Consider the following 26,693-nt stretch of genomic DNA (forward strand, 5'->3'; position numbering starts at 1 on the left):
TATGTCGGCACCTCCCTCAGGCTGAAGAGGGAGGAAATAGTCTGACCAACATTAGAGATTTAGCGAATACAGAACACATACGTATTTAATAAAAGAAGAACACAATTGTCGGGGAGTGGGAAATAATGGATTCTGGGAGAAGGACTGCGGTGGGCAGGGTGAGGATAGGGGTTGATGGGTGTGTGTTTGCGGGGGGAGAGGAGAGGCGTCGCCGAGGACGACTCGCAGTCATTGAGGGGACTCATTTCCCGGGGCGGATGGCGGCGGCGCTGTGGCAGTGACGCGCTCCATTTTTATTCGAATATTTTGGTGGAGAGGGAGAGTGAGAGGAGTTTGCGGGGAGGGAGGGAACGAAGGAAAGAGTGAATCAGGCAGTGCCCGTCTGTCCACTCCTGAGTCCGATATCAGCTCCGGCGCTTTCTTGCCGTGTCCCGTCCGTTCTCCAGCCTTACCTTTGATCGCCGATTGGCGATTATTGAATCGTAGCGGGAGGTTTCCCCACCCCAGCCCACACCCTCCCCCCGCCCCCCCTCTCTGTCTAGGCCGGACTCTGTCTCTGTGCGTGTCAGTGAGTGGCGGTTGGTTGCTGTCAGCCTTCCCTTCCCCTCCTCTCTCTCTCTCTCTCTCTCTCTCTCTCTCTCGCTGTTGACATGGCGCGCCTGGTTGCTGTCTGCAGAGACGGGGAGGAAGAGTTCCCCTTCGAGAAAAGACAGATCCCGCTCTACATCGATGACACCCTGACGGTGAGTTTGAAGCGGTAAAAGGCGACTGCGGATCGCCAAGACAGGGAGGTGGAGAGAAGTTTTCCGATCCATTCCCCGACAAGGCCCAGACCGCCGCCCCGGACAAGGCCCAAGCCGCCGCCGTTGACCGACCCGGTCGTTCCAGGGCCTCAGGCTCCTGCCTATTACACCAGGCCCCTGGCGTCCGAGTCTCCTTTGCCTTGCTCGGACATGGTGTGAAATCTAGAGAGAGGGTAGCCTCCCTTCGCTCCCTAGGCCTGCCTGGATTGAAATGATTTGTCTCGCAGTAAAACTTGCCCTTTCTCCACCTGGGTCTCGGGTTCTATAAGTTACAAAGTTCTCAAGTGCGTCAATATGCCTTGTATGCCTGGCGTTTTTTAAACAGAATTCAAAATCGTTTTGTGATTCAGATGGAGACTTTGCACAAATGCAGATTGTTACATCATCGTTTTTTTTTGTGTAAATTTATTTCCTTCCATTTTGTGGACTACGTTACCGGGATTTATGTTTTACATTCCAAACTTTAGTTTTAACCACTTAATATTTTCCCTTTGTATTTTTGTTCCATATATTGACATACTAAAATTTGCAAGCGCTATTTTCTTAATCTTTAGGAAACTATTAAATTGCAGTGAAATTGAAGTGTTCAATTCGCTATTTGGTTTATTGTTGACTTTAGGTATAGTAATTGTAGAAATCTTGTTGAATATTTTGAGCTGAATTTATGCCACATATGTATTTGCTTGGTTCAGTTGCTTATTGTATTTATTTTAATTTTACTTCACTTAAATAGACCACACTGGTATTAATTTTATATTTTCTTGCCTATGGATTGCTTGAAGGATATTCCTGTTTGAGAGGTTATCCTTTTTCTAGCATTTCAAAAACGTTTTTTCCATTTGGAAAACACATTTGTACGTTAAGGTGATGCCATATATTGATGGAATGATTTGGGGAGATGTAATAGCATAAACAGTTTGTATTGCATTGAATCTTCAACTTTTGAAACTATCCCAAGGCACTGTATGGGTGTTAGAAAACAAAATGACACTAAACCACCAGAGATATTTGATGAAATCAAAATTTTGGTTGCAAGTATGTTTTAAGGGACACCTGAAAGGATAGTGAGAGAGATCCAAGTTCAGAGGAGTAAGTCCAAGTCTTGCAATTCAAGCATCTGAGGGCAAGGCTACCGTCATTTGAATAATTAAAATCAGGGATGCTAAGCTGGCCAAAATTAAAGATGTGCAAATGCCTTGGCAGGTGGCACAAGTGGAGGAGATTGCAAGGAAGAGAGGGGTAAGGCTTTTGAGGGACTTGTTAGTAATTTTAAAATTGAGGTTCCCAATTCTACAGTGCTATTGTAGACCGATGGGTAGTGGCCTTTTGTATGTCCTTGTGTTTTTTGTGGATGGAATTTTGGAAATCAGTCAAGTGTGCAATAGGATTGTAACAGGAGGCAATCTTTTGGGTCAGTTTTGGCACCAAGATTATAACTGACAAAAGCTCGGATGGTTGTGAAAGAGTGTCAGGAGCTAAGGAGTGAAGTTTGTGTAAAGGACTGAAAGGAATGGTTTCACTCTTCTGTATGTAATTGTATTACATTTGTGCACATTTTAGTATTGAACATTCAGAAAAGTAGTAGAAGTTAGATACAGTGGAGGCACGGAGAGTAGGTTGGGCAAGTATTCATTATTGTTGATCAATGTTTTTGCCTGATGTTGCCAAAGGGCAATGTACAACAGACCAAGGAAGTTGCCAAAGTTAGATCCTTTTAAGAGTATACAAAGCTTAGTAGAGAAGTCATTGCAGGTGATTCTCTAGCCATGGCCGGAAAGATAGCAATGAAACTTGATAAATGCAGTCCTGCCCAGTTGGACTACAGTGGAGTGGTATGGAAGGAGAATGGTGTGATCAACTGTTGGAGACAGATGCCTTGAAGGATGAGGAATGATTTTGTAGTTACATTGGACATGTACAGATTTATGATATATATTACGAACCTGAAAGACCAACTGATGATCCCTTTAGTCCTGTTTTAAATTACTTCGTGGAAGCATTAGCTTTGAGTTTCTCTTATCTGAAGTTAGTGACACTCTCTGGTAAAGTTCCATTGACCCAAAGCATCTCCATTCTATTCCTGGAAAGCACTAGTACTGCATGTTGTTTAGTTTCAGACCCACATCATTTACATCAGAAGTCACTTATTGGCTGTTGCTACCTCGTCTGCCTCACCTGTATTTATCTATACTTTTTGCCTTTTCAAAAATGTTGAATCCCAAAGAAATGCACTAGATTTGTTTGTATTCCCCCTCTCTCTATCCTCTTGCCTGAACTGCATTATTACCCACTTCCCATCTCCTTTACTTTTTCCAATTTGCTGAAAATTTGAAGTCGTTTCTCAACTCGCCCTTCAAAATAGTTTCCTCAAGTCAGATCTCTTCTTCTTTTCCCCCATCTCCAGGATACTCCATTTTCCCATCTTATTTTAGCCACATAATTGTAGAAGAACCTTTTTAAGTGTAATTCAGTTTGACTCTGTTTAAGCAACTTTTGCAAACCTATCTGTCTCCTCTAGTAAAGTCCTATTAAAACCATTTTTGTTCCACCCGCAATTTATGTCGCACCATCTAGCCTCTTGCAATATGGGTCAGCCTTGCATCTGTATGAAACATCTGGCAAAGTTCCTTTTGTTTTAAAAACTATAAATGTTTTTTACTTGTAAACTGACTTTTCAAGGAAAATAGTTGGAGGGTATAAACCTTTCTCAAATTGGGATCAGTTATGTACTGCTGCTGATCAGGATCTTCTAGCTCTGGACAAGCCTCCTGACTCTAAATGGCTGAACTGTTTGCAGTTTTGCACCTTTCGTATTAGTTTGGATCATGGGAAGCTTATATTGTTAAGGCAAATATTTCTTGCCTGAATGGTAGTTGAATCAACCATGTTTCTTATAGTCTGGCCTACTGTGACTCCGAACCTGTGTAAGGCTGCCATATTTTCTTCTCTGGAGGACAGTGAAGCAGAGTTTTTTTTAAAAAAATAGTAGTTTCATGGTCTCCAATACTAGGCTTGTATTTCAGTTCCTGATTTATTAATTGAATTTAAGTTCCACCAGTTGCTATGGTGAATTTGAATCAGTATCTGTGGAGCATCAGCCTGGGCTTTGGGCTTCCTACTTCTGAGAATTTACACTACATATCCATTTCCTTGAGTTGACATCTAAGTCTCTGGTTGAGTTTGTCACACCCCTTCAGCTTGAGTGTGTAATCTAAGCAAGCACATCATAAGATCAACTATTCTATTTATAAAGCACCTTAACACAATAAAATATTCCAGATGTTACATGAATGTTATCAAACAGAATTTGATACTAAGCCATATAGGGAAATTATTTGGAAAGAAGATGAAAAGCATGACCAAAATGGAATGATTTTAAGGAATATTTAGAGGAAAGAGATGGAGAGCCAAAAAAGTTTACGGTGCAAATTCCTAAGCTTCGTGACTGAGCAACTAAGGGCAAGGCAGCTTTGGAGCAACTAAAATTAGGAATGGTCAGTTCAAGAATTAGAAAGGTGCAGCAAATATGAGAGCTGTGGTACCAGAGGTGATTACAGACTCGAGTTTATGCAGTTATTTGAACCAAGGAGAAGTGTTAAAAATGAGGCTTTGTTGAACCAAAAGCTAATTTCCTCAGTATTTTGAGGAGAGGTGAAAGGGACTTGGTGCAAGTTAGCAGAAAAGTGTTTTGAACTATGGAATTCACTGGGTGGAAGTTAAGGCAGTCCATGCATGGATTTCAGCAAGATGTGAGCAGGAATAGGGACTGATTTTGAGCAAAGTTAGGTTGGAATAGGCAAACTTTTCTAAATGGTGTGAATATGTGGATTGGAAGATCCCTTCTGTCTCAAAATTGTGTACAAGACACTAGTCAGACCATAGCTGGAGTACTGTGAAAGGTTTTGGGCCTCTTCTCTGGATTATCTATGTCCCTTTGTAACCTGCAACATCCTTCCGCACTATCCACAACTCCACCGACTTTAGTGTCATCCGCAAATTTACTAACCCATCCTTCTATGCCCTCATCCACGTCATTTACAAAAATGACAAACAGCAGTGGCCCCAAAACAGATCCTTGCAGTACACCACTAGTAACTCACCTGCAGGATGAACATTTCCCATCAACCACCACCCTCTGTCGTCTTGCGCAGCAATTGGCTAGCTGTAACATTGAGGGCCAAAGGGCCTGTACTGCGCTGTAGTGTTCTACGTTCTATTACCTCCAATGCCAGTATCTTTCCTCAGATCAGCTTCACTATGATGCCAGGTACGGCGGGTCTGTCTTAGAAGGAGCAGTTGAGTAAATAGGGCCTGAACTCCTTGGAATGCAGAGGATTAAGGGGTGGCCCTTTTGAAACACATATGATTATTAGGGACTTAATCAGGTAGATACGGGAAAGTTGTTTCTCTTGTGGGAGCAACTAGGACTAGAGTGTAATATCAATAAGATAATGCCCAATTGACACAGCTGAGGAATTTCTTCTATGGGTTGTGAATCTGTGAATTCTTTACAGCAGAGGACTGTAGTGGAAAATTTGTCGAATATATTAAAGCTGAGACAGATTTTTAAACAATAAATGAATCAAGGATTGTGGAGTTGAAGGCAGGAAAGTGGGATTGAGGATTCGAATCAGCCATGGCACATCAGATTTGACTGAAAGGCCTACTTCTGATCCTAAGCCATTTTGATTTGATTTATTATTGCCACACAAACCGATGTACAGTGAAAAGATCTGTTATGTGCAGTGCAGGCAGATCATACAATAGAGTGTATTCCTCTTTTTTTTTACCCTGTACAATGTCTGCAAAAAAAGTGAACAGTGAGATCAACATTAAACTTAAAGTTTAAATCCATTCAAAAGTCTAAACAGTGGGAAAGAAGCTGGTATAGATTCTGTTCTTGAATGTATTCGTATGTGTATACAATCTTTTATCTTTTGCCTGAAAGAAGTGGGTGGGAGAAATCTTTGATTATGTTGGTTGTTTTCCTGAGGCAGTAGGATGCATGGGTGGAAGACTGGTTTGCATGATGAACTGGGCTGTGTTCATGACTCTGGTTTCTTGCAGTCTTGGGAAGAGCAGTTGTTGAACCAATCTGTGATGCATCCAGATGCAATGCTTTCTGGGTGCAACTATAAAACTGATAAGAGCCCTTGTGGGCATGCCCCATTTTCTTAGCCTTCTGAGGAAGTAGAGATGATGTTGTGCTTTCTTGATTATTGCATCCATGGGTAGACCAGGACAGATTGTTAGTGATCATTTATCCCAAGAACATGACTGTTGACCATTTTGAGCTCCGTGATGCAGACAGGACTCTGTCCTGCACTCTACTTCCTGAAGTCATTGATCAGCTCCTTTTTTGTTTTGCTGATGTTGGAGAGATTGTTGTCTTGACACTATGCTGCTAAGCCCTCAATCTGTTTCCCGTAATCTCATTGCTGTTTGAGATCTGTCCCACAATGTGGGTGGTGTCGTCAGCAAACTTGTAAATGGAGTTGGGGCAGAATTTGGATCTATGGTAATGAGTGAATAAGGAATATAGTAGGGAGCTGAGTATGCAGCCATACATGTCACCAGTGTTGAGGTTTATGGTGGGAGAGTTGTTGTTGCCTGTTCTTACTGGTTGTGATCTATGGATCAAGATGTCAAGGATCCACTTACAGAAGAGGGTTGTCAAGATTGCAGTCTGAGTTGAGATGAGTTTATTTGGACTTATGGTATTGAAGGTGGAGCTGTAGACAATAAGTAGGAGTTTTGCATGGCTATCCTTGTTATCCAGATGTTCCACGGATGAGCATAGGGCTAGGGAGATGGCATGTGCTGTGGACTTGTTGTGCTGGTAGATGCATTGCAGAGGATCAAGGTAATTTGGTAGCCTGGAGTTGATTTTGAGCCATGACCAACCTCTCCAAGTACTCCAAAATTATGGCAGTCATAGCCACTGGCTGGTTCATTGAGGCATGCTGCATGATTTTGCTTTGCCACCAGGTTGAACAAGGTGAACTACGATGAACAAGGCATCAGGATATTCTGTCTCAAGACAGTTTGTGGTGTTGTATACTTTAAGTGTACTCTTTGCTTCTGCATGGAGTGGGATGTAGACCACTGTTAGGATAGGAGAAGTGACCTCACATGGCAGACAGTAGGGAAGGCACTTTTACTGTAAGATATTCTAGGCCTGTGGAGCAGTAACTTGCCAGGGTTGCCATGTCTGAATGCCAGGTGATATTGTTTAGGAGGCAGATCTCTGCCTTGCCTGAGGATGCAATGCAGTCCATTTAGTGAACTGATAAACCCTCACATTATAAGGTACAGTCAGGTGTAGCAGAAATGAGCCATGCCTGTGTAAATACAGCACACAGCAATCTCTCTAAGATAACAAAGTGTGAAGCTGGATGAACACAGCAGGCCAAGCAGCATCTCAGGAGCACAAAAGCTGACGTTTTGGGCATAGACCCTTCATCGGAGAGGGGGGGAGGTGGATCAAAGATGGATAGAGGAGAAGATATGCAACTCTCTTGTACTCTCCTCTCCACCTATCTTCTCTATCCATCTTCGGTCCGCCTCCCCCTCTCTCCCTACTTATTTCAGAGCACTCTCCCCATCCCCCTCTCTGATGAAGGGTCTAGGCACGAAACGTCATCTTTTGTGCTCCTGAGATGCTGCTTGGCCTGCTGTGTTCATCCAGCTTCACACTTTGTTATCTTGGATTCTCCAGCATCTGCAGTTCCCATTATCTCTGAACACGGCAATCTCTCCATTCCTTTTGGAAGGTAAGACCCTTTTGGTCTTTAAAATTGGGTGTCATCCCAAGGTTGTGAACTTTGGTTAAGCCTCCAATACTTGCCAAGAGGGAAAATAAGACCTGGCTACAGAAGTGTTTTTTAATAATTTTATGGCAATGACTTAAATTGTTTTGGTATTCAGTTAAAGAAAATGTCTACTCATTTCACACTGGATGCCAGCTGTACAATCTGATCAACTGAACAGTGCAGTGGTGAGGTAGAGCTATGCAGAACACATGTGGAACATTTGGTTGTTTTCAACTAATGTTGCCCAGATGCAGCATGCATAAAAAATAAGTAAACCAAGGACTATTGAACACCAGCAGTAATTGTGTAGGAGCAAGGAGATAGACTATTACAAGTGATTCTGTCTCTGAATAGCTACTAATGGAATGTTAAAGTGACTACAGGAATTCATATCGAATGAAAGGACAAGATAGGGACAAGTAAAACTGTAAATAAGTTTTAATGTTTTGAAAGAAAAGAGATTAAAGTTAAGGGGATAATTACAGAGTTTGAAGTTTGTAAAATCAGCACTAGTTGGTTGAAAAGAACTGGGAATGCATGAGGAGTAGCAACCAATGCATTGTCCTCAGAATGTTGTAAGATTGGAAATAATTGAACATGTAGTTGAAAATTTCAAATCTTAAGCATTAGATCTGGTGCCACCTTGGGTCAGTGAAAACAGGAGTAATTACAAAATGTAGGTGATACAATTCAAGATCTAGCCAAAACTATATTGTCTATGTCTGCTTTTTTCCCTTTTGTTTTTTGGAGGATGGTCAGGTCTCACTTGACAAACGTATGGTTGAGCATTTTGACAAGTGGGCTGTGGAAGTATGTTGATCTGAGATAATGGGAACTGCAGATGCTGGAGAATCCGAGATAACACAGTGTAGAGCTGGATGAACACAGCAGACCAAGCTGCATCTCGGGCACAAAAGCTGATGTTTCGGATGTAGAACCTTCTTCAAGGGCCCAGGCCCGAAACGTCAGCTTTTGTGCTCCTGAGATGCTGCTTGGCCTGCTGTGTTCATCCAGCTTCATGCTTTACTCATCAGCATCCTTCCCCAGATAACAATGTTACAAATACGGAAGTAGATCATCGTTGCAGTGGAGAGAATTGTGTGATACAGTATTCTGCTCATAGTATATGGTGTTGCTTGTGGTTGAAACATTAAACTGGTGTACTGCCTACTTGTTTGGGTGAATTTTAAAGATGCTGTTTTTTAAAAACAATTGCTGGCAAGTCTTTCATGTCCTGGCCAATGGTTAATGTCCAAACATCATCCAGATGGATTAGCTGATACAGAAGAGTGCTCGAAATGCTTGGGTCAGGTAGTATCTGTTGGGGGAAATAGATGACTTCCTATCAGAACTGAAGAAACGTGGAATTCTTGTATGGGGTATGAGCACTGCTGTGGATTTGCTGTCCATCCCTGGTTGCTTGTGGCACTTGGCGCTTTCTCAGAGGGTGCTAAGAGTCAGCTCTTTTTTTGTGTTTTTCAGTCGGTCTAGACTCATATGTAGATCAAACCAGATGAGGATGCCAGATTTTCTACCCTAAAGTGAATCATGTATGTTTTTAGGCCAATTAAAAATGCCTTCCTCATCATTGTGAGGACTAGTATTTAGTATTTTCAGATGTTATTGAATTTGCCTGGGGCTCTGGATTATCCTTATGCCACCACCTCCCCGAGTTTAAACCACTGGAAAGGAGAAGAGCAGGAGGAACACAGAGTAGGTCTGTGATAGTTACCTTTCCTGCCATCCATTCTATCAAAAGACTTACTGATTTGTTACCTGCCTGTGTGGCAATAGATACAGTTTAGATTTTTAAAAAAACCCTGTCCAGAGGAGGTGTGAATGGCTACAGAGCAGCCATCTGACTATAATATGAAGGAATAAAGAAACAAGCCAGCAAAAAAACACAAGAAAAATGGAAACAAACAGAAATTGTTGGTGAATCTCTGCAAGTCTAGCAGTATTTGTAGGCAAAAGCAGTGTTAACGTTTCTTGGTGACTTCCTCAAAATTTAGTATGGAGACAGATTGCGTTGTTTAATTATTGAACTCCTGTGTTGAATTCAGAAAACTGTAGAATTACTAGTTGAAAGCTGAGGTGCTGTGCTTTGAGCATCATTGCACCACTGACAGACTTGGAAAGAGCAGTCAGACTGCGAACACTGGAGGATTATAATAGAATTCATAGCACCCCCACAGTAAGAAAAGAGGCCATTCAACCATAGAGTCTTCACTGCCGCTCTGAAGGCACTTCAGTCGAACCCAATTCCCAACTTTATCCCAGTAACCCCACATTTGCGACAGCTAATCCACCTATCTTGCACGTTCCCTGGACACCGTGGAGTAATTTAGGTTAGGTAATCCACCTAACCTTCACATCTTTCAACAGTCAAAAATTCAGAGCTCCCATAACCCTTTAGTGAGGTGTTCATCAAAGTGGTCTGCTACATTGATGTCCTAATTGCAAAGTTATAAGAAAATTGCTGTTTCACTTGAAGGAAATTTTTGGAACATTGGTAAGGAGGGAGGTGCTTGCATGAAAAATTGGAAGGGAGATGGTGTTACGGACAATTGAGTAGAACAGGGTGTTGTATTGGTAAAGGGGTATCAGAGATAATGGGAACTGCAGATGCTGGAGAATTCCAAGATAATACAATGTGAGGCTGGATGAACACAGCAGGCCAAGCAGCATCTCAGGAGCACAAAAGCTGACGTTTCGGGCCTAGACCCTTCATCAGAGAGGGGGATGGGGAGAGGGAACTGGAATAAATAGGGAGAGAGGGGGAGGCAGACCGAAGATGGAGAGTAAAGAAGATAGGTGGAGAGAGAGTGTAGGTAGGGAGGGGATAGGTCAGTCCAGGGAAGACGGACAGGTCAAGGAGGTGGGATGAGGTTAGTTCTTTTTAAAATGCTGAGGGGGAGTGGGCCATAGGAGGATGTTTGGCGTTGTGCTGAGCTAGTGATCTGTTGAATAGATCCTGGTATTCGAAAGTAAGGACAAGTGGTCCCTTGTCAAGGTTTTGAGGGGAGGGGGAAATGGGGTGACAGCAGAAGTGTAGGTAATGATTTAGATACAGTCAAGGGCCATAACTGATCATTGTGTAACCTGTATCTGTTTTGTTTGGTGATTTGTTGTCTCTTCACGCTGTGGTCACAGACTGCTGCAAGTCCATTCAGACCTCCCATGGACATCTTTTTGTTGCTTTGTCCACTAAAATTTTCTTTGACTTTTGCAATATTAAATATTTTTATACCCAGTCGCTCCTTCCAATCCTATCTTGGTTTAAACCTTCGTAAATGTGTCTCTTTCCTCCTCCTCCTCCTCCTTCCTGCATCTCTCTCCTCACCCCCTAAAATAAATCTTTTCTGGTGCCTTCTCTTATAGTTCAGTCTATTTTCACTTTTCTCTTAGATCAGTGACCTGAAATGTTCTGCTTGTCTCCAAAGGTTCTGCCTGACTAGACTGTTTCCAGCAAGTCTTATTTTTCCAGATTTCCAGCATAATTGTGAAGTACTTCATAATCTCCTGTAGACAGAGAAAAGTTAATATGTTTGTATCATGCATTATCCCAGTGCAAGCAACGTGGAGATTAATCTCCTTTCTTTTTTTTCGAATAGGCATATTAAATGGCAACTCCAAGTATAAGCCACTTTAACGATCAGTACCACCTTGCATATCCATTGGGTTATGGGTACTCTACCATTTGGTCCCTGTTCTTATGGTTTAAAGATCTAGTGGATCACTCCTGAATTTTTGGTCTTGACTTTATAGTTTTTGGTGCTTTTTAAATCATTGACGTTGCATTGATACCTGGGAATGCAACTCCTTGTGCTTTGTTCAGTCTCAATGGATTAACTATTGCAATGTTGTTAAGGTATATTTGATGGAGAAAAAAAGTCTCCTTGTTCATATTGGTAAAATAAAGACCAGTTTAAGTATTTGACCCAATGCGTTATACTTCTTTCTGCATTGAATGAGTGCTGGCAGATTTCTGGTGCCTCACTCCAGTGGTGATTCTTCGTATGAGTGTAGATGTTAACTTGTTTTTTTGACATGTTTGATCATTAAGATTGGGTAAAAACCAATTCAGAGGTAGGATACAATGTCATATCACTTGCATTATAACCCCTTCTCTCCCTGCCAAAAACAGGAACAAGTGCTGTAATACTTGGATTAGCATTGCAAACCCTTGAAGTACTAATTTACAGACTTTGCCAACATTTAATTTTTTGTGCAATGTCACGTGTCCCCATAAGCAACACTAGGTATAGCAGTACATTATTAACCAAATATTCGCAAGGTCAATTCTGAGTGCAGTTAGCTGATCCAAGCACCACTGTTTGGACATGCTGGAGAAATATACATGATAGTAATACCGAAAGTCATCTGATAAATGAAGGTAAGGACTTGGGGTAAGGACTTGGGGTAAGGACTTGGGGTAAGGACTTGGGGTAAGGACTTGGGGTAAGGACTTGGGGTAAGGACTTGGGGTAAGGACTTGGGGTAAGGACTTGGGGTAAGGACTTGGGGTAAGGACTTGGGGTAAGGACTTGGGGTAAGGACTTGGGGTAAGGACTTGGGGTAAGGACTTGGGGTAAGGACTTGGGGTAAGGACTTGGGGTAAGGACTTGGGGTAAGGACTTGGGGTAAGGACTTGGGGTAAGGACTTGGGGTAAGGACTTGGGGTAAGGACTTGGGGTAAGGACTTGGGGTAAGGACTTGGGGTAAGGACTTGGGGTAAGGACTTGGGGTAAGGACTTGGGGTAAGGACTTGGGGTAAGGACTTGGGGTAAGGACTTGGGGTAAGGACTTGGGGTAAGGACTTGGGGTAAGGACTTGGGGTAAGGACTTGGGGTAAGGACTTGGGGTAAGGACTTGGGGTAAGGACTTGGGGTAAGGACTTGGGGTAAGGACTTGGGGTAAGGACTTGGGGTAAGGACTTGGGGTAAGGACTTGGGGTAAGGACTTGGGGTAAGGACTTGGGGTAAGGACTTGGGGTAAGGACTTGGGGTAAGGACTTGGGGTAAGGACTTGGGGTAAGGACTTGGGGTAAGGACTTGGGGTAAGGACTTGGGGTAAGGACTTGGGGTAAGGACTTGGGGTAAGGACTTGGGGTAAGGACTTGGGGTAAGGACTTGGGGTAAGGACTTGGGGTAAGGACTTGGGGTAAGGACTTGGGGTAAGGACTTGGGGTAAGGACTTGGGGTAAGGACTTGGGGTAAGGACTTGGGGTAAGGACTTGGGGTAAGGACTTGGGGTAAGGACTTGGGGTAAGGACTTGGGGTAAGGACTTGGGGTAAGGACTTGGGGTAAGGACTTGGGGTAAGGACTTGGGGTAAGGACTTGGGGTAAGGACTTGGGGTAAGGACTTGGGGTAAGGACTTGGGGTAAGGACTTGGGGTAAGGACTTGGGGTAAGGACTTGGGGTAAGGACTTGGGGTAAGGACTTGGGGTAAGGACTTGGGGTAAGGACTTGGGGTAAGGACTTGGGGTAAGGACTTGGGGTAAGGACTTGGGGTAAGGACTTGGGGTAAGGACTTGGGGTAAGGACTTGGGGTAAGGACTTGGGGTAAGGACTTGGGGTAAGGACTTGGGGTAAGGACTTGGGGTAAGGACTTGGGGTAAGGACTTGGGGTAAGGACTTGGGGTAAGGACTTGGGGTAAGGACTTGGGGTAAGGACTTGGGGTAAGGACTTGGGGTAAGGACTTGGGGTAAGGACTTGGGGTAAGGACTTGGGGTAAGGACTTGGGGTAAGGACTTGGGGTAAGGACTTGGGGTAAGGACTTGGGGTAAGGACTTGGGGTAAGGACTTGGGGTAAGGACTTGGGGTAAGGACTTGGGGTAAGGACTTGGGGTAAGGACTTGGGGTAAGGACTTGGGGTAAGGACTTGGGGTAAGGACTTGGGGTAAGGACTTGGGGTAAGGACTTGGGGTAAGGACTTGGGGTAAGGACTTGGGGTAAGGACTTGGGGTAAGGACTTGGGGTAAGGACTTGGGGTAAGGACTTGGGGTAAGGACTTGGGGTAAGGACTTGGGGTAAGGACTTGGGGTAAGGACTTGGGGTAAGGACTTGGGGTAAGGACTTGGGGTAAGGACTTGGGGTAAGGACTTGGGGTAAGGACTTGGGGTAAGGACTTGGGGTAAGGACTTGGGGTAAGGACTTGGGGTAAGGACTTGGGGTAAGGACTTGGGGTAAGGACTTGGGGTAAGGACTTGGGGTAAGGACTTGGGGTAAGGACTTGGGGTAAGGACTTGGGGTAAGGACTTGGGGTAAGGACTTGGGGTAAGGACTTGGGGTAAGGACTTGGGGTAAGGACTTGGGGTAAGGACTTGGGGTAAGGACTTGGGGTAAGGACTTGGGGTAAGGACTTGGGGTAAGGACTTGGGGTAAGGACTTGGGGTAAGGACTTGGGGTAAGGACTTGGGGTAAGGACTTGGGGTAAGGACTTGGGGTAAGGACTTGGGGTAAGGACTTGGGGTAAGGACTTGGGGTAAGGACTTGGGGTAAGGACTTGGGGTAAGGACTTGGGGTAAGGACTTGGGGTAAGGACTTGGGGTAAGGACTTGGGGTAAGGACTTGGGGTAAGGACTTGGGGTAAGGACTTGGGGTAAGGACTTGGGGTAAGGACTTGGGGTAAGGACTTGGGGTAAGGACTTGGGGTAAGGACTTGGGGTAAGGACTTGGGGTAAGGACTTGGGGTAAGGACTTGGGGTAAGGACTTGGGGTAAGGACTTGGGGTAAGGACTTGGGGTAAGGACTGTTTCTTGGCCCACAAGAAGTAAAGTGAGCCATCTTTACTTGGACAAAAAGCATTTGTGTAATGGGTCACTTTTTATGTTGAATTAATGCTGCCTTGTTTGTATTTTTGAGGAAAATTTGAATGTAGTTATTGATCTTGGGAACTGCGTGCTAATTGTGGAGTGTGCCGCTGGTAGAACACCAGCTTTTTATTACTTATGAATTAGTTTCTGCTTTTGTATGAGTAGATCATCCTTCCGAGTTTTTGTTCTGAAACCGTTGAAATGTTTCTGTTGCCTTAGTTGGTTCTCCAAAAGGATTTTCTATTTCTGAATAGAGCTGCACACAGTACATGTGAAGACTTGCTGAAAAGTGCAGTTTATCATCACAAAGGAAACCAAGTTCTGTGTTTGAACCAAATATCTCTAATGCTGAGCCATGCATGAATACTGCAGATTTGCTCCCTGGTCCCTACTGAGTTAGCTAATAATGGCAGTTTGTATGTTAGAATTGGCCTTGCTGACCCCTGGGCTACAATTGAAAAATTGGGCATGGGTCCTGTATAATTGACCCATATTTCAGTGACCCTTAATGGGTGGTGTGCCCATGCTTTTTGAGCAGTAGGTGAGGACAGGATCTGAAGCATAGACTTGCTGAGGGAAAAATGAGCTTCATTGGTTGTTTAGCTAAGTTACAATGAAGCATCATTAATTAAGCTTCCCATCTACTGCCCAAACTTGGCAAAACATCAGGATGAGGAAAACAAAAATTTACCCATTTTAATTCTTTTGCTTCTACATGGCTTGTAGACATCTGACTAGGTCATCAACGACTACCGTTTGCTTCTTGCCCTGGAGAAGGGGATGAGCTGTCGTCTTGAACTGCTGCAGCTTTTGTGATAAGGGGCCACTTGTAATACTGGGGTGTTCAGGATTTTGACCTACAAAATTGAAGGAACAGTAATTATTGTTTCAAGTCAGGATGATGAGAGATTTGGAAGGAACTTGCCCATGGTGGGGTTTCCATGCATCTGCCTTTTGTCTTTTTGAGATAATGGTGCGTTCGGAAGGTATTGGAGGGGGAATTAACGCACTACATCTTGCAGATGGTACACATTGCTACTGCATCAGTTGTGGATAGAATGCCAGTCAAGCTGGCAGCTTTGTCTTTGGATATTGTTGGTGCTGCACTTATCCAAGTGAGTGAAGAGCATTCCATCGTAGCCCTGACTTGTGCCGTGTAGATGGTGGACCAGTTTTGGGATGACCACGTGAGTTACTCACAGAATTCCTAGCCTCTGTCTTGCTTGCGGCCACAGACTTTTTTTTGACTGTTGAGTTCTATTTCTGGTTGATGCAAATACTGATATGTTGACAATGGAGTTTGATAATGTGAAAATAATGTTTAGATTTTCCTGGAGATTGTTATTGCCTGGCATTTGCATGATGCAAATATTACTTGCTACTTATCAACTCAGGATTGGTTTTGTTCAGATTTTGCTGCATATGGATAAAGACTGCTTTAGTATCTGAAGCCATGAATTCTGCTGAACGTTGTGCAGAACAATGTGCAGTCATCAGCAAACATCCTCACTTTTTTGATCATATGACTGAAAGCTCATTAATTAAGTAAATGTGTGAGAGTTGTTAGGCAAAGAACAATCCTGAGGAAATCCTGCAGTGATGTTCTTTGTGGGATGACTGACTTACAATACCATTTTCCTTGGTACTGAGTGTGACTTCAACCAGCATAGTTTTTCAATGAGTGCCACGGACACCAGTTTTTTTAAGGGTGGTGATGCCAATCATTCAAATGTTGCCTTGATGTAAAGGGCAGTTATTCTCCTCTTTCCTCCACTCGAGGTTAACTGTTTTGTCCGAATGTGGATCAGGGTGTAATGAGGACAGCAATTGAGTGACCCTAATAGGGATTACCTGCTGACACTCAGTTTGGATTCTTTGCAAGTGCTGCTTGACAGCACTGTCTGCAACCTTTGCCATTGCTTGCTAATCTATTGACAGTAGATGGACAGGGTGTTAATTGAATTGAAATTGTCCTGCTTTTTGTACATGGGACCTATCAGGACAATTTTTCACACTGGGTAGCTGCCAGTGTTAGAACTGTATAACTTTGTGGATGTGGCAAGTTCTGGAGCAGCAGTCTTCAGAATTATTGTTAGAATGTTTAGGACCCATTCCTTTTGCAAAATCCAGTGCCTTCGATCTTTTCATATGGTATGAATTGAATTGGCTGAAGACTGGCATCTGTGCTCTGGAATTTGGTCAGAGATGAATCACCAACTGGGTACTCCTGGCTGGAGGTGGATGCAATTACTTAAGATATTAGTGTGGTGCTGGAGGAGCACAGCATGCCAGGCAGCATCAGAGGAACAGAAAAGTTGACTTTCGGGTCAGGACCCTTTCCTGCTCCCCTAATGCTGCCTGGCCAGCTGTACTCCTCCTGCTCCACGCTGTTATCTCTGACTCCAGCACCAGCAGTTCTTACTATCTCTGCAATTGCTTAAGTTTTTTCCACACTGTGCACTCCCACCATAAGAATAGGAATATTTACAGGGCCTTCATATCCTGTTTGTTCACCAAATGTTATGGCTGGACATGGCTGCGCTGTAGAGCTTAGATCTGATCTGATTGTGGGATAAGACATTTTGAACATTCCATGCTGTTTTGAATGTCTTGGAAAGAAAGTCTTGTGTTCGCATAAAATCATACTTGCCCTATAAAGATTTTTTTTTATTTTTAAAATTACTTGTGCAGTGGTTTGTCAGTTGTATGATGGAGTGTATTTAGGTTTGAATCCAGGAAGTGGAGTGGCTAATGTTATTTGGAAGCTATCCTACGTAATCGAGAATTTATGAGCATAAGTTAACTAACTGCATTTAAAGCTTTAAAGATGCTAATATATACTGAAAACCAGGTGATGTCTTGGGGATATAGGTTCAAATCCCACCATGACAGATGGTGGAACTGGAGTTCAACAAACAAATCTGGCAGTAAGAGTCTACTGGTGACCATTACACTGTTGTTTGTTTGGAAAAACTGTCTGATTTCCCTATATATCCCAAGTGCTGACAGTCTCTTGATATGTAAGTTAGGTGTCAAAAACTCTGGGAGGTTGAGTTCCAAGAATGGGATCCCTTTATAGGAAACAAATTGCTCTGATTGGGAATGTTGGCCTGATCATAGTTGCATTTGGGGACTTGTGACTTTAGTTTTCCTGCAGTCCCTTTAAATCAGCTCCTTTGTCATTTGGAGGTGAGAAGGTATTCCACTGAGAAAAGAAATCAGTTTCACTTTGATCAATATCTCAACTGCTTTCTAAAGTTGAGTACAGCATTTCATAATTGATATATTTACTGAATTTGTCCATAATTTTGTAAGGTAGTTGGGTCTACTCGGCACTTAAAAAATTATGGACTATTTATTGGTATAGAGTGTACAAAAAAATTATTTCGTCAGTTCACAATGTGTAATATAGTATAAGATGATAGGAAATGCACTTATAGCCATGCAACCATAGATGAATTTTCAAATTGTTCAAGATTGTTTGCCACCTTTTTTCTTTGCTAACTGTTGATCATTTTAAGATCTACTCCCCACAAACCTTCTCTTTTTACAGTTAAGAAAAATTGGGGCGGGGTGGTGGGGGGCAAAAGTACTTCCTTCTCGAATCCATAGGCATACACTGTTAGTTTTTTTTTCCAGTTCTGGTCCTGAAAGCTGTAAGACCTTTTGAAATGTGATATCAAACATAGCTTTTGTCTTTCATCACCTACTAATGAATGTCTTCCCCAAAACCATTTTTACCAGAGTTCATTTCTGGCTACTTTTGTTTAACAATATACATGAAATGAGTTAAAGGAAGAAACTGTAAATCAGATGACTCCACATTAAAGATTGTATAATAGATCCCTGGTGGTTTGTCTAAGTCTTGAAGCTGAATTTGTATTTTTAAGTAGTAATTCAATGTAACTTTTATATAAAGACAGTTCGTCACAAATTGCCTGTGTAACTAATTGTAACCTTTTGAGGTAAAAGGAAGTTATAGCTTAGTGGTATTAGTGTTAGCCTGTTAATCCAGAGACCCAGGTGACATTGTGGGGATATTGGTTCAAATCCCCCCCCCGCCCATGACAGATTGAGTTCGATAAAACAAATCTGGCAGCAAGAGTCTATTGGTGTGGTTGGTTGGCTTGCCAAGCTGGCTTGTGGCTCTGCAGATGTTTCATTACCCTGCTGGGTAACCAAAAGACTCCTATGACCACTGGGCATCAGAGTGGCACACCAAACCCACATCAACCCTACAACAACTGCTCACCTGAACCAAAGATCCAGTCCCCACTATGGACAGGACCAGTGTCATCTGTAATATTCCCTGCAGAGACTGGGAGAAACACTACATTGGACAAACAGGAAGGAAACTAACAAGGGTACACAAACACCAACTGGCTACAGAAAGACACGACTAACACTCACTCATCTCTATCCACATGGATAAGGAGAACCACCAATTCGACTGGGACACGCTAAGCAGAGACGGGCATGGGAATTCCTAAAAGCTTAGTACTCCTCAGAGAAAGAAAGCCATCAATAAAAACGCAACCTGACCCCATATGCACTCCACTACGAAGGGAAACCGGAAGTGAGGCAATCCAGCTCAACGGACTCCAGAGTTTAAAAACCAGGCAGGAAAGCACAGCGACGCTTCATTGGAGGCTGCACTGATGTTACCCAGCAGGGTAATGAAACACCTGCAGGTCAACAAATCTCTTGGCGAGCCAGCCAACTACAACATGAGCTACGAATCTACTCCAAACCATGATGTTGTTGTTGATTGCTGGAAAAACTCCATCTGATTTTCCTAATGTCCTTTTCAAGAAAGGAAGTCTGTCGCTCTTACCTGTTCTGGTCGGCATGTGATTCCAGACACACAGCAATGTGGTTGACTGACTCTTGACTGCCTGTATGCTATTTTGGGTGGGCAATAAATGCTGGCCTAGCCAGCAATGCTCATCTCCCCTGAATTTAAAAAAAACAAAGCAGCAGAAACATTGGTCATAACTGTTCAGACACTGGTAAGAATAACAATTGATCTTTTAGGTTAAAGATGTTAACATAATATTTCTTATGTGTCCTGACTTGCTGGGTGTCTCCAACATGAAGATTTTCAGCAGAAGCTGTGTTTTACACTATTTAATCAGTTTGGAATTTAATTTTTTTTCTATCAGTTCCTGCTATTTGCTTACTGCAGGTGAATACAGACATAGTCTACAAGTTGCTTTTCAGTTGTGTGGGCAACAACAAATCTAGTATCATTCGCAATTACTTGGATGACTTAGTGCTTTTTTCATTCATCCATGGATGAGGGCATAATTGGCTAGGCCTTTTTTTCTTATTGCTCATCCCTAATTGCCCAGAGGACAGTTCAGAGTCAACCAAACTACTGAGAGTCTGGAGTCACATGGAGGCCAGAGCAGATAAGGACGGCAGTTTCCGGAAAGGACATTAGTGAGCCAGATGTGTTTTTTTGGTAATTGGCAATGGATTCGCAATTATCGTCAGACTCCTAATTCCAGATTTTTATTGAATTCCAATTCAAACATCTGCTGTGGTGGGATTTGCTTGAGTGTCCCCAGAACATTTACCCAGATTTCTGGATTAACAGTGCAGTGAAAATACCTCTGGGCTATTACTTACCCTGTTGCACCAGTGCAGTTTTGATACTCTGTGGATTGGTTCTTATTTCTGGCTACTGTGTTGAGAACATAAGTTTATGGCTGTTTAATTCTGGAGTTAGCTGTGTAATTGACCTTTTGAGGTTGAACCCTGTCTTTTAGGCCCACTTTTGAACTACTTGTGTTTGTAATAATTGCTGTCATTGCTAGATTGCCCTTTTTCCATCCTGAATTTTCTGATATGTTGAGGCCTGTGTTTCTACTTGCATTGTAGCAGGGATGTTTGCAACTTGAGGAAAATAGGTGTAAATCTGTTTTAATGCCATGGTTCTGTAGCCTGTTAGAGGCTGATTCCTTTCAGATGTACTCTGCTTCCACCATATGCTCCTTGAGCATAAGGCTTGTCTAGCTCAGTGTGGGTGGTTCAAAGATTAAAACACTGATTTTGGAAATTGATGCTTTTCTTATCTTATTGGCACTGAGTTCATAAAGAAGTGGAAGTGTTGGCTAGGATTTTTGAGAATCACTGCACTTCTAAGTAGGAAATTTAGACCAGGAGAGATATCATCAAATGAAAAACAAAAAGGGAGTGGTGCTTGTTGTAATTAAGAAAATAACAATAAACAGCTCTGTGACAGCAAAACCATTAAAACAAGTTGTAGTCTGACACTTTGACTTAAATCAAAATGAAGGAGTGATTTTTATTTTTGTGGTCTGAAGCCATTAAGCACAATATCTAGTTCAGAACGCCGAGGTGCTGTTCTCCAAATTTACACTTGTGCTTCATTGGAAATTTTCCAGCAAGCTGAGGGTAGCGATGTGAGGATGAGCAAAGTGATGAAATAGCAAGCAACTGGGGAGGGTTATGCTTGCAGACTGAACGGAGATATTTCACAAAGATGCCATGCCTGTTTCTTCTCCCCATTGTGGAAGAGACTGCAGCTCACAATACATACTAACAAAAGAATTACGGTTGCTTCACCTCCATCACCCTGAATCAGCAATTTACATTTATATAATATTTAAATGTATAAAATACATATCAAGGTGCTTCAGAAAAGTCTAAGGAAAATACGTTTTGGACTAAATCAAACTTTGAGAGTAATTAAAGCTTGTTTTTATAACAGGAGAGTGATGTGTTTCGGAAATGGAATATGGAGTAGCAAACCTAGGTAGCTGAAATTCTTACCAGCAATGATGTAATGAAAGGAAGGAACAGTTAGGGGAAATATTTGGAAAGTGTAGGGTAATAGAACTATGAAAAGATTTAAATGCCAGTTTTTGAATTCAGGGCTTTGAAGGATCATGACTCAGAAGCGAAAGCCTTTCCTGCTGAAGCTAATATTTCTATCTTCTTGTATTATTTTGTTTGCAATTTATAGATTCTATTCATCCTGTCTTGCCTATTGAGTTTGTCCCCAATCCTCAACTGTTTTTAATGTTGCTTAAAAAATATGCAATCTACATTCTTACTCCCTTGTGCACTTTTTACCAATTTAGTAAGGTGCACTGATTTTTATCATTGGGCACTTTGTGCAAATAATAAATGGGTCCAAGCTCTGAACCCTGACATCCCATAAAGCACCCTTCTAAATCTGGCCTAACACGCCTGTCAAGTAGTACTTCACTCCTTTGTGCCACTCTTATGCTAGCAGTAAAACTCCAGTATGAAAACCAGTTATAATTATTTTAAATTTGTAGAAGGTGTATTAATGACCTGGGTCTTATCTGCAAGAATGGAGGGCAAGTTTGAGAGGGGTGCAAAGGAAAGCAGAAAGTTGGATCCATGAAGAAATAACTTGATGAGGCAAGATTGGGATACCTCTTCTGAGTCAATAGTGTTCAGGCCTTTCTGAAGCGTAAAATCATAATTTAGGCTGCCACTTCAGTATGGTACTGGGAAGTGCTATATTGTCAGATGCTGTCTTTTTGTGGAGACATTTTTAGCTTTTTACTAGGAATGAACATCATATAGAAAGATGTCCTTCACTTGAGGCTGTTTGGCCCTCATGTTGTGCCTATTCTGCTCACGATGCATTCTTATGATGGGTGGAATACATCTGTAAGATGCTACCAATTATCCACTTCTTAGCTGTAATTCTAAGTTGTGTTGAGAACAGGACCTAACTTGTGGGCATTGTGTGAATGTTTTTGGACAGACACACTGTTGGAAAAGAATAGGAAAGGATTCCATTTTATAATGGTGTCTAATCACATCTGAAAGATGTTTCAGGACTTCTAACAAAATAAAGTATACTTGAACATGTTATATGTACTGTAATTTTATGTAGGAAAACCACCTGTTTGTAGATTAAAGACTTTATAATGGTAAAGTCACACGTGTGATACCGCTTATCAATGTCAATTTTAGACTTCCAAGATCATCAAAACCACATTCTGGCTTGGATTTACTGAACTTTAATGTGTGTATTTAATATCTCAAGATGTCTAATGCTGGTAAATACAATGTATAATAAATAGGAAACCCAGCAATTTATTTTCAACTTATAGAATTGTTACCTTAAAATTCCTCTTAAAACTTGTATGTTGGGCTATTTGATCAGCTAATGAACTGCTTGGAGTTGGAATAAACTTTTTCAAGACATGGGATGTTTATTTTAAAAATACCTTTGGAGCAGTGCCTGAGGAGACCAAATTTAAATGAGGAATGTTAAATACTTCCTCCAAATTAAGGGGGTCCCCATGGATACCCGCATGGGCCTAAGCTGTGTTACCCTCTTTGTAGGATACATGGAACGGTCCATCTTCTGGTACACTGGCAATATCCCCCACCTCTTCTGCAATGTTAACAACTGTATTGGCGATATGTCATGCTCCCATGAGGAGCTTGAACAGTTTGTCAACTTTACTAACACCTTTCATCTCAACCTCAAATTCACCTAGACCATCTCCAATACCTCCGTCACCTGTTTCAAGCCCACTGATTACCACAGCTACCTAGACTAGACCTCCTCTCGTCCACCTTCCTGTAAGGATGCAATTCTCAACTCTCAATTCCTCCACCTCTGCTGCATCTGTTTTGAAGATAGGGCATTCCACTCCCACACACCTCAGATATCCTCTTCGCCACCCCCCCCCCCCCCCCTCCCATGACTGAATATCCCCTCCAAACATATCTGTTGTGTTTCCTCCACCTCTGCCCTTTATCACCCCCCCCCCCCCACAAAAACAAAACTAAAGACAGAATAGGTCTTGTACTCTCATATCACCCCACCAACCTCCGCGTCCCACGTATCATTCTCTGCCATTTCCACCACCTACAATCCAACTCCGCAACCAAAGATACATTTCTCTCCCTGTCCCTATCTGCCTTTCATAGGGACCACTCTCCCTGCGTCTCCCTCTTCCAATCCACCAACTCCACCATCCCTGGCACCTTTCCCTGTAATAGCGGGAAGTGCTACACCTGCCCTTACCACCTCCCCCTCGCCTCCATTCAAGACACAAAGCAAACATTCCACATTTGGGCATGGGTTCTCCTGCACATCTGTTAACTTACGGTGCAGTGGATGCAACAGACCATGTTGTGTCCTGTATGTCGACGAAACAAAGTGGAGACTCTAAGACCATTTTTAAGAGTATCTATGCTCTGTGCATGACGACGAACATCTTCTAGTTGCAAAACATTTTAACTCTCTCTCCTACTCACTGGGCGATATGCCCATCCTGGGCCGCCTCTAATGTCACAATGATGCCACCTGCAAACTGGAGGAGCAGCATCTTCCATTCTGCCTTGGGAGCCCACAGCCTGATGACCAGTTTCAACCCCCACGTGCCTGCACTCTCACACCCCGCCCCCAGCCGCCATAGCCTCATTCCATGACCAATCCTCCCTCTCATCCCTGCCTCCTTGACCTGACACAGCCTGCCCACCTTCTCTCCCACTTATCTGTCACTCCCACCTCACTGATCAATCCTGACCACTGCCTACATGCACTCACCTATCACCAACCCACCTACCTTCCCCAGCCACAACCCTCCCCTCTCTCTACTTCTGAGCTCCCCTCCCGCTCCCCATTGCTGAAGAAGGGTCCTGACCTGAAACAGCAACTCTCCTGTTCCTCTGCTACCTGGCCTGCTGTGTTCCTCCAGCTCCACACTTTGTTAAATGCTTTTTTTCTGTTTGTTTTTGGAAGAATAGTTTGGTTTTCTGATCAAAGAGTAACCAGAAAATCACTCCTAGATTTCAGCAATTGCTTTTAGATGTCTCGCTCATTTCACCCAGTCCCCCCTCCTTGATACACTGACTATTAACTGACATGCATTTTCTTGACAGATGGTAATGGAATTCTCTGATAATATGCTGAACCTTGATGGTCACCAGGTCAACGGTGCACAACTGAAACAATTTATCCAGGTAAGCAGGAACTATGTTATACTGCAAACCTTTGTGTGAGGTACAAAATATTAACTCTATATTTTTGTGCGTGCGTGTGCGTGCGTGTGTGTGCGTGTGCACGCGCACGCGTGATATACAGTTGGCACAGGACCAGAACGAGCTGCGCAGTAGGCAGGGATGAGGGGAGTGCTAAAGGATTAGTCTTAGTAATAGTGAAAGGAAGCAGGCAAGATGTCGATGGCATTGAGTATAAACTTGCAACTATTGTACAGAAGCATATTATAATACACTTGCTTATAAATATGATAAACAATTATGTATGCAAGTTATATGTTCAACCCCATAGCCAGCCATCTGCAGTGTTTGCGAATCTGAAGTTCTAGGTGCTGGAGCAAAGAGTTCAAGATTGGGGTCAGGAAATTCTCTGTGTATGAAGACTAAATGCTATTGATCAAGTAATTAGCTGTTTAATAAAGTAGTATAGGGTGATTATCATAAAATACAGTCATTGATCTTTAAAATTTCATTGCCAACTTAAACCTTGGACTGCGGGGTTGAAAGAAAAAGTTTAAAAATAAGTGGAAATGCTTTGAGAGACCACTGGTCACGTGACCTGAAAGAAACTAACTCTTGAATGTCTGTTGACTGGTAATTTGTAGATTAGATTACAGTGTGGAAGCAGACCTTCGGTCACCGAGTCCACAGACCCTGAACATTACAGGTGATTTAGCATGCCCGATCCACCCAGCCTGCACATCTTTGGACTGTGGGAGGAAACCGAAGCACTCAGAGGAAACCCAGACAGACATGGGGAGAATGTGCAAACTCCACACAGACAGTCGCCCAAGGCTGGAATCGAACCCGGGCCCCTGATTCTTTGAGACTGCAGTGCTAACCACTGAGTCACAGTGCCGTATTCATCCAGCTCTACACCTTGTTATCTTGGTTTTAGTGTTTATTGAAAGGAGGCTCTTTGTTTTTAGTGTTATTGGCTTTCTTTACAGAGGGCTCTGTGTTTTGGCGTTTCTTTACAGGGCTTTTGGTTTTTTCGGGTTTACGTACATGGGGCTCTGTGTTTTGCTGTTTATTTACAGGGGGCTCATTGTTTTAGTGTTTTGTTTTGCAGAGGGTTTGGTGGTTTAGGATTTATTTCTAGCGGGCACGGAGTTTGAGGTTTTATTTACTCGCTCTGTTATTTACATGTTATTGAGTGGGGTCACTGCTTTAGGATTTGTTTACATGAGGGTTTGGGTTCTGTGGTTTATTTTCAGGTGAGCTCTGTGTTTTAGGGTTTATTTACAGGGGTCTCTTTCTTTAGTAATGACTGCTCCTGTAACAGACCATCCAAGGAAATGATTATTGAGACATTAAGATTGATCTGGAATGTATGGCTCGCAATAGGATCTTTAACTCCTTATATGAGGATAAGTTGGCTTGACTACTGGTATCGCTGTTTCTGAATCCTCTTTAGGAAAGAGGAACACAAGCTCCCGTGTGTGTGTGTGTGTATTCAAGAATAATTGTTGCACTGTAATATTGGACCATTGAAACTCTGTAAAATAAAAATTGACATTTGCTTCCAGTATAAACCAACAAGCAGTTTTCAGATTTCAAAATACATCAGTCTTTCAGGAAGACTTTAACAAATACACAGTACTAGAGAGTAGCTGTTGCACATAGACCCACTCAGAACCTCTTGGAAATGCTCTTGGAGCCAGTATTTTGAAGGAGGTTCTAAGGCATTATTGTAGCTAATTAAAGAAGATACTGTCACCGTTTTCTCCCAAGAAATTGGCACCCAATTCCCACAGAAGCAGTAGAAAAAGAGAAAGCTGAGCACTTTCAATAACTTCATAACATTTTACACTGCATCCAAGAAACCAGCTAAGCAACTCCAAGATTGTCTCACTTTCTTTTGAACGTTATTCTTTTCAGTTGTTTATCTGTGTGGATCCAAGTCCCTGCCTGTAGCCCATATACTGGCATTACCAGTTTTCTCTTCTTTTCTCCTCCTTGGTTTAACAGTTAATGAATTTGTACTTCTTGACTCCAGAAATTGTTTTTGGTTCCCTTTCTGTTTACAGCAAAAATAATTACCTCTTTCCAGTTAAAAATGCAGTTATAGCCGCATTCAAAATAAGAAGGTTGAACATGGAGAAGCCAGTTCACTGCTCTAATCCTTGTATAAAACTTAAACCTTTTATTCATAGAAATTGTTCTTGTTTTTTGTTTTTGCAGCTTAGGGGTAGGGCAAGTAGTACACGTTTATAATAAAGTTGGATGTGAACT

General features: G+C 42.6%; 1 protein-coding gene across 2 annotated transcripts in view; it reads left to right on the top strand.

Moving 5' to 3' along the window:
- Window positions 1-297: 297 nt before the first annotated feature.
- ggnbp2 (gametogenetin binding protein 2) overlaps window positions 298-26,693 on the top strand; it is a 70,648-nt gene continuing 44,252 nt past the window's right edge. For both annotated transcript variants that reach the window (XM_048557315.2, XM_048557314.2), the window contains exons 1-2: window positions 298-743; window positions 24,342-24,422. In XM_048557315.2, the coding sequence (XP_048413272.1) occupies window positions 651-743; window positions 24,342-24,422 (174 nt within the window). In that variant the 5' untranslated portion in view covers window positions 298-650. The remainder of the gene's footprint in view (window positions 744-24,341; window positions 24,423-26,693) is intronic.

The sequence above is a fragment of the Stegostoma tigrinum genome, chromosome 27, assembly GCF_030684315.1.
Source record: "Stegostoma tigrinum isolate sSteTig4 chromosome 27, sSteTig4.hap1, whole genome shotgun sequence".
Classification (NCBI taxonomy): domain Eukaryota; kingdom Metazoa; phylum Chordata; class Chondrichthyes; order Orectolobiformes; family Stegostomatidae; genus Stegostoma; species Stegostoma tigrinum.